At 29.3% G+C, this 16,184-nt stretch overlaps 4 protein-coding genes across 4 annotated transcripts; 2 read left to right on the top strand and 2 right to left on the bottom strand.

The window, feature by feature from the left end:
* Positions 1 to 9,656: 9,656 nt before the first annotated feature.
* Positions 9,657 to 10,337, top strand: GO595_005070 (molybdopterin-synthase adenylyltransferase MoeB; the record flags this gene model as incomplete). Its single annotated transcript, XM_067918272.1, has 1 exon — positions 9,657 to 10,337. One exon carries the CDS (start codon positions 9,657 to 9,659, stop codon positions 10,335 to 10,337), a length of 681 nt encoding a protein of 226 aa, XP_067774620.1.
* Positions 10,338 to 11,197: 860 nt separating this feature from the next.
* GO595_005069 (60S ribosomal protein L11) lies at positions 11,198 to 11,716 on the top strand (the record flags this gene model as incomplete). Its single annotated transcript, XM_067918271.1, has 1 exon — positions 11,198 to 11,716. One exon carries the CDS (start codon positions 11,198 to 11,200, stop codon positions 11,714 to 11,716), a length of 519 nt encoding a protein of 172 aa, XP_067774619.1.
* A 738-nt stretch (positions 11,717 to 12,454) lies between these two features.
* GO595_005068 (uncharacterized protein) lies at positions 12,455 to 13,867 on the bottom strand (the record flags this gene model as incomplete). The annotated part of the gene is made up of 1 exon (XM_067918270.1): positions 12,455 to 13,867. The coding sequence occupies one exon, from the start codon at positions 13,865 to 13,867 to the stop codon at positions 12,455 to 12,457; it is 1,413 nt and encodes a 470-aa protein (XP_067774618.1).
* A 266-nt stretch (positions 13,868 to 14,133) lies between these two features.
* On the bottom strand, positions 14,134 to 15,582 carry GO595_005067 (uncharacterized protein; the record flags this gene model as incomplete). Its single annotated transcript, XM_067918269.1, has 1 exon — positions 14,134 to 15,582. The coding sequence occupies one exon, from the start codon at positions 15,580 to 15,582 to the stop codon at positions 14,134 to 14,136; it is 1,449 nt and encodes a 482-aa protein (XP_067774617.1).
* Positions 15,583 to 16,184: the final 602 nt, after the last annotated feature.

The raw sequence follows: 16,184 nt of genomic DNA, 5'->3' as shown, positions 1-16,184 counted from the left end.
TTTCTTTATATAAATGTTTAAATTCATTCTTTACAGATTTGAATAAAAATGTACTAACCCCTGTTGCACTTTTTCAATTCACTTTTTTGAAAAAAACAAAAATATCCTTTTATCTACTTATTTGATGAGAAAATAAACTTATATGTTTGTTGTCAATTTTTTTAGATTTTGTTGTTTTTATGTTTATAACTTAATATTGTCCTCAAGTGAAGTGATATGTTAATTTTTAGAAATATTAATATTTTCACTTTCTTTCTTCACACATCAGATATTTTAAATTATTTGTGTGTTTATTCAAAAGAACCTTCTGGGAAGTATTCCTTGTTAATAAATCTCCACTTGGTGTTTCTTCGTTTTTAAGATAAAGTTGATTCATCAAAATTGATGTTCCATATTCCAAGTAATTCGAATGAATTTCTCACTTTTTCCTCATCAAAAATGATTCTCCTTAAGTTATCATCAAGTTCAGACATAATTCCAGCTCTTTCACAGCTAGCGCGCACATTTGTGCTGGTCGTAACCTGTTCATAAGCCCGAAATATTTTTTCGATTAAAGCAGCAACATCATTCAAAGTTTCCTTTGGAGTAAGTCCCTTTTTTACATTTTTTAGTTCACCAAATATTACAAGATCAAGCATCTGGAAAATGTTTGAGGTATGGAAAAGAAATGTAATTACAATTACTCGATTTTTAGCGAGTATTTTCAAAATCTCGGGGTCACAATGTGTTGAATGATTATATATTGATAAAACTGCGAATTCATTTGAAAATCCATCGATGGATACTCCTATGACTACTCACATATTATAATAGAAATACTTTGGTTATGTATTCATAAAATATATCTTTTGTCACATAAGGTGAATTATATATCGATATTTTTAAATCTATATCTTCCTTCACACATGTTCAAAAAATTTGTTTCGCTTGGGGGCTGGTAGCAATAACCATTGGCACAATTGCATCCCCTGCTGCGCTAACGCATGCTAGTTATGTTTGATGACTTACTGAGCGCTTTACTGGAACCATTACTGATTTTTGGCATAAATTTCTAGGAGCAATAACAGTTTTTATTATCTTATCTTCCCACTCACTTGACCCCATTTCATCAATGTCAAACACAAGTTCAGCAGAAAGCTTCCCCGAACAAATATTTCTTTATATTTTCAATATGTTTGTCCAAAAAAATTCTTGGTACGCTCAATCTTGTGTTATCTTGGGGAATTGCTTTTGTGAAACCGATTTGTTAAACGTTTTTTCCAAATAATCCCGAGAGCCATCCTTTTGATATTTCTTGATGAAACTGCTCTCTTATGTAGTGCAGAAGTTCTTATTTTGTAACAAATTTGTTTTTATCTGCCATATCAAATATATATTTCAATATTTGTTCTTTTTCTTCATCATAAAAAATTTTGGGACGTCCCAACTCTTTTTTTATGTTTTTTGCCTTTTTTCTGATATTTGCGATTACACCATGACTTGTGCCAAATATTTCTTTTAATCTTTTGTTATTTAGCAAAGTATGGCATTCTGATTTGCAATACCCGTATAAAAATGACTTGTTCGTTTCTAGTTTGTAGCTCCAAAAAATCAGGATTTCTTAATGAAGCTCTTCGATCTGATAGGCTTAAGCTAGTGTGATTTAGCCTTTCTCTTAAGATATCAATCGAGATAGCTGGAGCTTTGCGTAGATCGCTTGTTTTTTACATTTTTCTCAAAAAAGTGAAGTGAAAAAGTGCAACAGGGGTTAGTACATTTTTATTCATATCTGTATATACAAAATGTAATTTCATTCTTGTTCAAGAAGTAATTTAACTATTTCTGTATGACCATATTCAGATGCATATTCTAGTGCTGTATTAAATAATTTAAATAATTTCCAAATATTATTTTGAAATATAAAATTATTAAAACAAATATCAAATAAAATAAATAAATATCTTTAGCATTAATATTAATTCCTTTTTGTTCAAGAAGTAATTTAACTATTTCTGTATAACCATATTCAGATGCATATTTTAGTGCTGTATTAAATATTTTGAATAATTTCCAAATATTATTTTGAAATATTAAATTATTAATATAAATTATATTTTTAGCATTAATATCAATTCCTTCTTGTTCAAGAAGTAATTTAACTATTTCCGTGTGATGATATCTAGTTGCTAAATTAAGTGCTGTATCAAATAATTTAAATAATTTCCAAATATTATTTTGAAATATAAAATTATTAAAACAAATTATATCTTTAGCATTTACATCAATTCCTTCTTGTTCAAGAAGTAATTTAATAATTTCTTTATGACCATTATCAGTTGCTTTCATAAGTGCTGTAAAAAATAATTTGAAAAAATTCCAAATAATATTTTGAAAATCCAAATTATTAAAATATATTGGAAATAAAACAAATAAATATTTTTAGCATTTACATCAATTCCTTCTTTTCCAAGAAGTAATTTAACTATTTCAATTATACCATAAAAAGACGCAATAATAAGTGCTGTATCATATAATTTAAATAATTTCCAAATATTATTTCGAAACAGAAAATTACTAAAACGAACATTAAATAAAATAAATAATCTTTAGCATTTACATCAATTCCTTCTTGTTCAAGAAGTAATTTAACTATTTCTGTATGACCATATTCAGATGCATATTTTAGTGCTGTATTAAATAATTTAAATAATTTCCAAATATTATTTTGAAATATAAAATTATTAAAACAAATATCAAATAAAATAAATAAATATCTTTAGCATTAATATTAATTCCTTTTTGCTGTAAGATATAATTAACAAGTTCAATGTTTCCTGATTCTGCTGAGAAAACTAAAATATCATTTGGAATTTGATAAAATTTAAGAAAATATTTAGTGAGAAGCAAATTTCCAATTCTTGATGATTCATTGATAATATAGTTGTTAATTTTCATTCCTTTTTCTTGTAAAAATGAAAATATTTCATAATTATGATACAAAATACAAATTTTTCCTAATTCTTCTAAACTGTATGTTCTTAATATATCATCATTGTATACTTCTTCCAATTTGTTTTCGTAAATATACTTAAAGATATCATTTCGATGATATTTAATTGCTGTTTCATATGCATCTTTAAATGATAAATGATTTTGTTCATATATGTGAAATATTTCTTCATTTCCACCTGCAATTGCATTCCGAACAAAAATCATTTTTGCATTATTTAAAAACAAATATTTAAAACATTTAATTGATCCAAAAAATGCTGCATAATCAGTTAATGAAACATTCCATTGATTAATAAATGAATATCTTTCATATATTGATGGTTTAATACATTGTTTAAAATCAAAATTTTCTTGTGATGATATTTCTTGAAGCTTTTCGATATCATCATTTCGAATGATTCTCGCAATTTCATTTGGATTAACTCCTTCGTTAATTAATTTTTTATGAAGTTCAAAATCATTTGCTGAAAGTTCCTCAAAATGTGCAAAAAATCTTTTTAATTGCTCAGATCCTAATGGGGAAACTCTATCTTCTATAAAGTAAGGATTTTTAGCGAAAGAAATTTGTAAACGTAATTTATCGATTTCGTTTTCTGGCATATAATGTATAAAATAAACATATTCTTCATTTTGAACGATTTTGGGTTCAAGTAAATTGTTTTTAATCATCTTTTCAAGAAGATATTTTGATTCTTCATTTCGCTGTTTTAGAAGATAACGCGTAAATACATCAAATATTTTAGATTTGCTTTTGTTGTTTTCTTCAAATGTTTCAATTTTCTTCAAGAATTCAAAATAAATTTGGAAGTTATTTTTTCTCAAAGAATAAAATAAAAATACAATTTGACTTATAATTATATTAAAAGATAACGAATAATTTTCTTCGAAATTATTAATTATCGAATTTATTGAATATTCAATATTTTCTTCATTTAGTTCAGAAACTTTTTTTGTGATTGAAGTAAGGATTTCCCATCCATTCTGCCAGATGTTTATAAAATTCTTTTTTTCCATTTAAAGTGATATCAACGGTTAAGTATCGGCGCTACGAACCACCCCGAATTTTTAACTGCTTTTAAACAAATTGATATCTAATAAACTTACTTAGAAATCATCAAAATAAAAAATTCTTTTTAATTCAAATAAAAATGGAAATATTCTAATTAAAAACAAAATGAATATTCTTTTTAAGTTTAAAAAATTTGAAATATTTCCTTAACACACCAAATATACTAAAATGTATTTGGTGTTAGCTTATAACACATAAACCACCCGAATAGCACAATTTTATAATTGTTTTCCCTATTATTTTTGATGAGTTAAAACATGCTCCAATTTTCAAAATGCTTGAAGGGTTCCCATAAATTCTTACTGATCTCACTAAAGAGGTACATGCATGAAGAAATTCCAATAGTGTATAAATACGCTTTAACTTTGATCTCTAATTATTTCAGTGTAACATGATTTTACAAGTGCAAAAATTCATGAATAAAATGAGTCACCATGAAACAATTTTTTTTTCGAAAAGTTAATTTGTTAAAAGTTAATTTAAAAGTAAATTTGTTAAAAGTTAATTTAATTTGAAAATTAAAAAAAAAATTAATTCTACATTCATATTAAAAAACATATGATCAAACAATTGTTTACTCTATTTTTTAAATAAAAACATGTTAAAATCATGAAAAATTTTGGTCAATTGATTAACTCATTGAGCTTTGAATTGATATCCTGTGAAAAGCAGAACATATTTAATTTGTACTTTGCATTGACTACGTCCTTTATAAAGAAGTATGAAAGAGCTAACAAATAAATAATTAATTCCGAAATCAGCTCTGAAAAACGACTATTTATTAAACTTGGAACACTAAAAACAAAGTATATCAATTTGTCAGAGATCCTATGTCCATTTAAATTAAAATGTTTTGTTGGTTCTTTCCGGAGCCAATAACAAATTATGTACATTGATATCATTTGATCAAAAAGCATTACTGTAGGTGAAAATAACGCATATATAAAAATGCCAGTAAAGCCAAAAAGTAGGAAAATAATATAATCAAATGGCTTACTTGAAAAATAATTAATTTCGACTTCAGCTGAAAAAAATATAAAAGTAGAAATACGACACAGTGAAGAACTACTAATAGATCCAAAGCAAAATAATGCTGTGAAAATTCTCCACCATTCTTTATGTCTGAATATCAGATCAAAATTGAAGTATAGTTGTGGGATTGTAAAAATCTTGAAATAAATGAGAAATGAAAAAATGAGTGAGATAACTAATAATATTCTAGAAATGGGAAATCTTGTTTTTTCCCAAAACATAATATTTTGTGAAACTTTGTTCGATTGTAAAATTTTACCTTTCTTCATTAACCAAAGTAATAATCAAATTCAGATCTAAAGACTTTCATGAAATTAATGTATTTATCAATATATTGGAAAATTTACCAAATTAAAAAGTTATGCATAACTTTGGATGTTGGGGCACAATAGAAAATGATAAAGCTTTAGTATTTTGGTCTTATCAAATTCGCTCTTCTTCACCAGAAAGAATTGTTCCACCCGATATACCATCAACTTTATATCCTAAATTAGGAATATTCGTCACATAATGAATTTATCCTAAGACATCACTGTTCTATCCTATCATCAATTGGAATTGATGCTATGTTTTTATGTTATTTTGGAACCAACCATTCTGATTTCTTTAATGTTGGTTTTGATAAGTTTTCAATACAAACACTTGGTCTTTTAATAAATATTGTACCTGACTAAACATTAAAGTAGGAATTTTTATACCTTTTTACAATTCACAAAATTATTATTCTTTAGAATCAGATATCAATTATTTTTGTCAAAACTATAAAGATAATCCATCTGTATTCTCTATTGATAACAAACCTGTTATATTATTTTCAGAGTCCAATTTCATCAATTCGTCTTTTCTTCCAACTTTGATATCTCAATTTCCAAATCTTTTCTTTTCAATACAATCTCTTATTCAAGTGATGTTAGAGCATCAATGGAGGAGGGTTATGATGGTATTTTCACACTAGATGCTTCAGAAGGTCATATTTATGCATCCACAATTTCGGATTGGAAATTGATTAGTTCGATTTCATCCTAAAGAAAAAACATGTTCTTTATTCCCACAGTATCACCTGGTTTCAACAATACACAAACGTAGTCGTGAAAATGGTGAATATTACAATCAAATGTGGAAAGCTGCAATTGAAGCAAATCCACCCGCTGTGTTAATAAACTCTTTTAATAAGCAATAATGATTGAACCTGCAATCGAACATGGTAAATACAAATAGAATAAAGATATTTGGAGCGAATATGGCATTGGATATCAAAGTTCAAAAAACTTTCGATATGAAAATTCACAAATCATTTATTGTTATTAATAAAATATTTTTACTTAATTTTTCTATCTCGTTCATTTTGTATCATGAAGATTTGAATATTGTAATTTATTTCTGAAACTTTTGTTTCCATTTGGAAATGAAAAATTTGCTAAAAGTAAAATGTTCTACAGTAAGTATTTATTGATAATTTAAGATCATTTCTTAGCATTTCGAGCCAATGTTTGGTTCTTAGTCCATAATTCCCCGATCAATCTCAATGCAGACTGATGTTTTTCTCTCAGTTCCGCCTGATTTCTTTCTGATTCGCCAAATTTCTGATTCATTTTTATCTTTTTCTTTAATTATTTTATGGAAATCGTTGTCTTTATTTGAATTTGCTTGAATATTTAATATTTCTGTTTTTAGTTTCTGATTCTTTTGTTTTGTTTTATTTAAAAGTTCTTTCTGTATTTCTATTTCTTTATTTTGTTGCTTTATTTGTGCTTCAATTTTTGATATTTTTTCATTTTTATTATCATTTGAAACTTTATTTTGTAAATTTTTAATTTCTTCTTTTTGTTCATTAATTTTTAACTCGAGTTTTTTAATTAAATCTTTTGATGAATTTATTTGATTATTTAAATCTTCTTTTTTATTATCACTTTGTTGTAACTCATGAATTAAGTTTTTACTTTTTTGTAATTCGTCGTTTGAATTATCGATCTTTTTAGTCAACTTTTCGATATTATTTTGTTGATTTTCAGATATTTCTTGTAATTTAATAATTTGTTCATTTTTTTCCTTTATAATTTTCTCTTTTTCTTCATCGAAATTCTTTATTTCGGAATTTAATTTCTTGTTTTGTTCAATTAAATCTTTAATTTCGTTTTGTGTTTTATGAACTTCGAAATTTAATGTTTCGTTTTTCTTGAAGAGAATTTTTATTTTGTAATTGATATTCTATTAATTGTTCTTTTAACTTATTTAATGTTTCATTTTCATTAAAAGTATTTTCATTTGATGAAATATTTTTAATATTCCTTTTAAGTTTTTGAATTTTTTCCTTTTTTGATTTTCATTTGTTTATATGTTTTTGTTTTCATCCATAGCATTAACAAGTCACCAGTACAAAAAATAAACATAAAATTCTTTTTTGATTTTACCATAGTTTATAAAATAATTAATTTTTTGGTTTATTAATTTTTTTTTCGAATGCAAAACTTTTTATGTTATAAGGTAAGAAAATTGTAAAAATGATAACGTTTAGCATCAAAGAAAATTCATTTTTTTCCATGTTTTCGTTATGTTGATTCCAAATTCAAACTTGCTAAGGGATCTGTTAAGCTAGCTTTTTTTAAAGGGGAAGGTAGCATAATTATTTAACACTTTTTGTAATGTTAATAAAAGATGTCAAAAAATTATTTCATCTTTGAATGCAGAAAGCAAGGCATAAATCACACAGGAAAACAAGAAAAAGGAAACTTTCTGTTATTGTAAAAAAATTTATAAAACTCAAACAAATTATATTTAATTTAACACAAGAAAATTTTGAAATATCAAATGAACAAACAATGAAATAATTTGATCTAAATTTTCCATATTCATTTAATTTGATAATTTGTAATTTAGTTTATTATGCATTTGATTCAAAGAAAGAATTAAATTATATTTATATAAATTTTATAGAGAATATTAAACTCAAAGAAGAAGAAATCAATAAATATAACCCAAACATTATTAAAATATTTAGAAATTATTTAGTTTCTTAATAATGAATAAAACAGCTAAAATTGGAAATTTATATCTTATAAAATATTTCCTATCAAAAAATCAATTCCCAAAAAATATAATTCTATTTTCTACAAAGTCAGAAAACATTGAACTTATAAAATACATTTTAGAACAAAAAGGAATTGATATTAATGCTAAAAATATTTAAATATTTTATTTTATATTTGTTTTAATAATTTATTATTTCGAAATAATATTTGGAAATTATTTAAATTATTTAATACAGCACAAAAATATGCATCTGAATATGGTCATACAGAAATAGTTAAATTGCTTCTTGAACAAAAAGGAATCAATATTAATGCTAAAGATATTTATTTATTTTATTTGATATTTGTTATAATAATTTATTATTTCAAAATAATATTTAAAAATTATTTAAATTATTTAATACAGCACTTATTTGTGCATCTTCAAAAGGACATACAGAAATCGTTAAATTACTTCTTGAACAAAAAGGAATTAATATTAATGCTAAAGATATTTATTTATTTTATTTGGTATTTGTTTTAATAATTTTATATTTCAAAATAATATTTGGTAATTATTTAAATTATTTAAAACAGCACTTAATTTAGCAACTAGAATTCATCACACGGAAATAGTTAAATTACTTCTTGAACAAAAAGGAATTAATATTAATGTTAAAGATATTTATAGATTTGATTTGATAAAAATTTTGATTATTTTTTGTTCCAAAATAATACATGGAGATTAATTAAATTATTTTATGCAGCGCCTACAATTGCATCTGTAAAGGGTTACATAGAAATCGTAAAATTATTTCATGAGAAAAAGAGTAAAACCAAATAAAATTCGAAATTTAATAACACAAAATAAACAGTTATACTCTGAAGGAATATTTTTTTAAAGTAAATTCATTGTTTTCATTCATGATTCATATTGTTTGGAAAAACCAACTATGAACAATTTTTTTGTTTAATTTCAAGAAACTGAAAATTCAGTTTTAACACTTTTGAATTATATTAAACAATCGTTTGAGCTATCTATTAGGTTAAAGCTAAAGAATCTTGATACTGACCAAAACATAATCCGAGTGCCATAATTTGCTAATTCACCATAAAACTGTTGTTTTGATCATAATGAAGCTCATGATTACCAAATTATAAATTAAATAGGTCTTTTATTTAGAAAATGTAGCATGTTACAAGAAAAGCAATTGTTTCTATATTTATTCATACTGTAATTAATGATATTACAATTATTTTTCTTTTTCTTCTATACAAAAAGGATTAATTTGGTTTGGAATTTTCAGTAATTTGCTTCCAATAAGTTGAATATTTTGGTTATTCGAGTTAATAATTATTTTTGTAAATATCAGTATTGATCCACACAGTTAACCTTTCTTGTAGTAGCAAGGAATAGACTTTGTAAAGCTTATCCCAAACAATATTTATTGAATATAAAAAGAATAATGTTCAATCTAAATTCGGTTAAAAGCTTTTCAAATAGAAAAGGACGAAAATGCATGTACTTGGCGTTGTATTTAAAAAAGGACAAACTTATGCAGAAATTTATTACATGGATTTCTAAATGTACAGATGAACAGTACACAGATTGCAATCAACGAATTCCATTTTTAAATGGAAAGCGATTTGGAAACAATATTTTCTCGCCAACTCCCTGTTTATGGGAAGGTCAAGCCAAGCTCAAAGACGCAACAGTCATGATTGTAGGATGTGGTGGATTTGGAAGCACATGTTCAACTATTCTTTCTCGTTCTGGTGTTGGTCATCTTATTCTTATTGATTGTGACGAAGTATCTATATCTAATATTCATCGTCGATTTTTATATACACAAAATGATATTGGTAAATCAAAATCCAAAACAGCAACTTCATCACCACTTCTTTGTTTATCAGATAACGTTCCAGTTATTACTCACATTGATAAAGATACAGCTTATCAATTAATCGAAGAACATCAACCAAATGTTTTAATGGATTGCACAGATAACTTTGAAGTTAGGTATGCAGTTAACCATGCATGTGTCAGAGCTTCAGTTCCCATGGCTTTTGGCTCTATTACAGCAGGTCAAGGTCAAGTTTCTGTTTATTGTGATTTGGAATCAGATCCAAAATCCCCATGTATTTCATGTATTCACCCACAGGTTCCACAACAATTGCCATCGCCACCTCCAGTCGTTCCAGGAATATGTTCAATTGTTGGAACTATACAAGCATAACAAGCAATTGCAATCATAACCGGAGTAGGCGACAAACTAGTACGTGAGCTGTTGACCATAGACATGTTCAAGTTGAAAATGAGGAGATTTAATTTGTAAAAAGTTTTTAAATTTAATTGTTAAGAATTCGTTTATTCTGTTATTACGGAAACTTCGACGTGAACTTCTGGTTCGAGACCAATTTGTGTTACTTGTTTAACAGCTGCAAGTGTACCAACAAAATCAGTAACACGTTTGTAAATACGAAGTTCTAAATGATCCTTCATGAAAAAAAGATGAAAGGTAATAATATTCAGTAAAATTTTACAGAATCATAAACAAACATAAAGTGTTTTATATCTGAAATTATTTATTCATTCATATCTTCTTCTGCTTGATTTTGAATTGGTTCAATATGTGGGCACATATCTGGTATACCAGAAATGATTGGGAACACACGTCCTGATGGTGAATGAAGTTCACCGGCAACAATCTCAATTTCGAAAAGAATATGATGTAAATGTTTGCATTGTTGTTCATCCAGATGATCTAAATCTTCTGGAATATTTAATTCTACATGTAAATCATCACATGCTTCTTTTAAAGCATGGAAGTCAATTCTTCTTACAAAATTTTGTATCATCTCTTGGTTATATTCAACTGTTACATCTTGTGCTTGTGGGTTTATTATTTTTAGTGGGTAGTATGTTTTTCCTTGAAAATTATCCTGAAGAAAGTTATGAAGGTAAAGTTTCATTATCTAATTTGGCAAACCTATTTTTGTGAGAATATATTACTGGCAAACCATAAAAACACAGAAAATTCGAGGCTATGAATAAAAGCATTCAATTCACGACGGTTTGGTCATGCCACTTTATCCGATGTCCGTAAAACAAAACAAGCTTAACGAAATCCGCGTTTCTAAGCTTTGCATTAACATTAATCCTGGCTCAGTTGGTGATCAAGTAACACGTGCTTCTCGTGTCATTGAACAATTGACAAAGCAAAAAGCAATGCTTGCACGTTCACACAGAACAATCCCAAAGTTCGGTGTTCGTCGTAATGATAAAATTGCTGCTTACGTCACTGTTCGCGGCCAAAATGCTCTTAAGATCTTAAACGATGCTCTCCAAGTTCATGATTTTGAAATCAGTTCCCACTGTTTTTCAAGCACAGGTAACTTTGGATTCGGTATCAAAGAACACATTGATCTTGGCCTTAAATATGACCGTGATATTGGTATTCATGGTATGGATCTTTATGTTGTTCTTGAAAGACCAGGAGCACGTGTTGCTAAAAGGAAGCATTGCAGATCAAGGATTGGCCCCAAGCAAAGGGTCACAAAGGAAGAAGCCAAAGAATGGTATATCCAAAAATTCCAAGGAACACTTCTGAAATAAATTGATTACAGACCATCATTACCTTTTCGTTTCATCTGGCGTAGTGCCACGTCTTTGTTTTGAAACGATTAGATTGGTATCACATCCAACTCTGATCGCATTGTGTATTGTGTATTAATTTGGTAAAGTATAACATACAATTGTGCAATTACTGTGATAAATCATATGTAGAAATTATGATTATTTTTTGTAATTTCTAAAATTTTTCATCTTCCATAACGTTATGGAAAATAGTTTTATTCAGGAAAGACTGTCTTTTATAGTATATAATCTCTTTCTCCTAACATGACAATATAAATTTGAATAATCCTCGTTTTAAATATTCAAAGGCTACGAGTTCTAATAGCTGAGTTTATACAAGGGAACAAAGCTCATTTATTTGACTGCATCTCTAGTTTACCACTTCTTTATTGTCGTTCACATTCATATACATTTTATACCTTGTTCTCTATTTTGTATATTTTTATACAAAATGAAATTCGTTGTGTCTTTATATATAGATGCTCAAGCATCATTCGAACACTTATCACATCGATCAAAATGAATTATTTACTAAAGTCCTTGATAATGCTTTTGTGACAGTTCATATTGTTGACACACTACGAATTTTTTCAGCATGCTCAGCGCCATTAATCCCTCATAGCTGAGCCAACTTTCCTTTTCTTTCCTCAAATTCCATCAAAACAACAAAAACACTCTCTAAAAACGTTACAGCACAAGAAAAATGAAATAAATTGTTTAGCACGACGAGCACATGAACTCGAGCTGCGAAGGCGATTGCTCCGTCATCATGTGGCAAGGGAACACCATTTTCGAGCAGCCCTCCGCTTCCATGAACTTCGGTATCTGGCCGCAGCACGAGTATTTCACGAGCGTTATCTCTCCGTCCGGTGTATACTCCGTTTGTTCCATTTTCCCGTCATCGAACGGAATTTTTTCGCCGAGATGTTCTTGCAAGAAGCATTCGCCGCTATAACCTTTAGAGATATATTTGCAACACTTACTACATAAATACATTTTGATCTCTTCGTAATCTTTTCGACATTTTTCTTCAAACTTGTTTCGCGCTTCAGGTCCTGGCGCACTTGGGACGCACCAAATCATGAAACTACCAAGGGACTGTTCATTCTCAATGTTATCTCCTCGTATTAATGCATACCCAAGTTCGCGTGACATTTTTTGGGCATATCCAATGTCATAATTAAATGCATCGACATTAATAAATCGGGCTATATCCATCTTGACATTGTTAAAAATGTTTAAAGCAAGTTCAACTTGACCCTTAATGGTCTCCGCAGTGGCAATGCTTGTGTCGGCAAATGAAAGGTTTACAGAGGAGCCGTTTAATTCGAATAAAACCGGAAAAGTGCCAAGAATTGAAAGGGTGTAAACGTACTTTTTGTCCATAAAAATTTTGTTGAAATTACACTTTTCTTCTTCTGGTTGATTGGTGGCATATATCTCAATTATGAATATGGCTTTAGGAATAGGTATTGTAAAGGTAAGTTTTGTAAAGGATGAGATTTCAATGGGATCATAGACTTTCCCAATTAGATCTGGAAGGAATTCTGGGATGGTAGATACATCAACATCATCAGTAAATTCAAATGGATTTTCAAGTGAAAAGGAAAGATATGATGCAGCACGCTTGGTAAAGGAATTAAGAACAATCTTATTGGAAGAATAAAGTCCTAGTAATGATAAAGACGTGGTGTAGAAGTGGGTGTCGTTTTTGTCTTTAGGGCTCCTTCGGATTTTGATCTTCTTATTGGCGGAATCGAGATCAAACATATAAATTAAAGAGTTTGAATCTGTATTATCTTCATGTACCACATACCTATTTTTACCGTTGAACGTTTTATCAATGGTTGCAGCTTCATTTTCTCCGTATGTCAAGGTATAACGTTTTCCGTCGTTGGATTCAATGTTATATTTTTTAATTAAATCTTGAATTGCTTGTGAAATTGTGTTGTCCTTGTTTTCTACCTTTCTTGGCAATTCATTTTTTACAACTTTTTTTTGAAGGATGATTTGCATTATCGAATCATCAATGCTTTGTCCGACTTGAGAAAACACCTCTTCTTTTATTTGGTCAATAAGATCTTTAGTTGCTTTTATTGTGCATATTCCTTGCTTAATATCATATTGCATTTGGTATAAACTGACAAAACCGTTTGCCACTTTTGTATTTGGCGGCGTGAATTTTGACGATAGATATTTTTGACTGCAAAAGAAAACGAAATCTTTTTTTAGATGATGGAACATTCTATTGACATTAAATCGGTAATCTGCGATAAAATTAATGTGCGTGAAGCCGATTTTTGCAAATGATATAAAACGTTTTCGAATTTCAAAAAATTTTGTTTTTGAAACAAAAGTGACAACATCAAATCTTTGATGTTGAAATTACATCTTATTTATTGAGGTTTTCCTTTGGCCCATGTGAACAATGCGTCTTCCAATAACCCGAGCGATTGAAGTGTGTCTCCTTTCTGCAATTTGTCAAGCGCAATTTTGAGATAATTTTTGATTGTAATGCGACAAAGTTCATTATGAACCTCGGGAACATCAATTAACAAATGGAGTCCTTTAGCATCAAGAACAGAAAGACCAGTGGAAAGGTCGAACTTACCTTTAGCAGAACTACTCAATGATGAATCATCTGTTGGAAGAGGTTCAATCTTTGGAATACTTTGGTCTAATGGTAGTTCATCAATACTTGGAATGTTACTTGGTTGATCAGGCTGAGCGTTTGGAGTAAATACAGGTGCAGTATCAGATGGACTTGGCGTGAACACTGGCGGACCAGCTGGCTTTGGCTGGCTTGGAGGAGGAGTATTATTCGGTGTGAAGACTGGTGGCCCTCCAGCATTAGAAGTATTAGGCGTGAACACAGGAGGTCCTCCAGCATTCGAAGTATTTGGTGTGAAGACTGGCGGACCTGATGGCTTTGGTTGACTTGGAGGTGGTGCATTATTCGGTGTGAACACTGGTGGCCCTCCAGCATTAGAAGTATTAGGTGTGAAAACAGGTGGCCCTGATGGCTTTGGCTGACTTGGAGGTGGTGCATTATTCGGTGTAAACACTGGTGGCCCTCCAGCATTAGAAGTATTAGGTGTGAAAACAGGTGGCCCTGATGGCTTTGGCTGACTTGGAGGCGGTGCGTTGTTCGGCGTGAACACTGGTGGACCTCCAGCATTAGAAGTATTTGGTGTAAACACTGGTGGACCACCAGCAGAAGAAGCATTTGGTGTGAAAACAGGAGGTCCTCCAGCAGATGAAGCATTTGGTGTGAAGACTGGTGGTCCTGTAGGCTTTGGCTGACTTGGAGGCGGTGCATTATTTGGCGTGAAAACTGGTGGACCTGATGGCGCTGGCTTTGCAGCTGCAGGAGGTGCTGTAGGCTTTTGTTGGGCAGCGGGTGGCGCTGGCTTCCCTGCTGCCTGTTGTCTGATTAACGCCATTTGGCCTTTGACTTGAGAGGAAAGTGTTCTGCATAGTTGAACTTTTTTAGCTGATTCGTCGTCGTCGAAAATGGAATAAATTTGTTCGCACATGCAAAGGCGCTTAGGGATGTCAGGCTTGATTTCTCCGACCTGAATGTAAAGGTTTAGTTCGTCAAATAATTGGTCGGCATATTGTTTTGTCTCTTCGACGGAAGTGTCCGTCAATTCAGGCAAATTTGCTTGGAGTGTTGTTAAAAATGTTTGTGCCTCTGGTGATAAAGTTGACATGTCATCAGGTTCAACTTGCATACAAAAAAAGTTATCGAGAACTGCTGACACTACCGGCTGCTCCTTTTTAAGGAGTAATGAGGTGGCATAAAGCAATTGGTATCGCTTAAATTCTGCTGGTACTCTTGTCATTTATGAAATTGACTTTGTTTGCTTATAAAATCACCGTTAAACCGTCGGAATTCACAAACGGTGTGCCCCAAAATAATAAAAAATGTCAGTCGAACGTTAATTATTTGCTTGATGAATAAAACCCAAAATTCAAATGAATGGGAAACTCTTCAATTGATTCAACAAAATATTTTCGATCTCACTGAGGAAAATATTTCAGTTGCAATGGGTACAATAAATAATAAATTTGATATTAATTATTCATATTCTTTTAATTTAATTGTTAGTCAAATGATATATTTTTCTTTTGCCGTACGAAGAGTTGACGTTGAAGTATATATTGATTTTATTAAAGAGATAAAAAAATTTGAAGAAAACAATAATATTAAATCTGATATATTAAATGTATTCACTGATTTTCTTTTAAGAAGGCGCACTCAAGAATCATATTATATCATTGAGAATCTAATCCAAAATAATCTAGTGGGGATAGAAGTATTAAAAAATATTCAACATCCATACTTTTTACATTATGAATCAGTAAGAAAAAGAGTTACTTATTTTCCTAAACAAACTTATTCTCTAAGTGACTTATCAAATAATAATTGGGAACTCCATAAGAA

This window comes from Histomonas meleagridis, assembly GCF_020186115.1.
Source record: "Histomonas meleagridis strain 2922-C6/04-10x chromosome Unknown contig_32, whole genome shotgun sequence".
NCBI classification, from domain to species: domain Eukaryota; phylum Parabasalia; order Tritrichomonadida; family Dientamoebidae; genus Histomonas; species Histomonas meleagridis.
The sequence above is the reverse complement of the archived record's forward strand: the minus strand, read 5'-3'. Positions and strand labels throughout refer to the sequence as shown.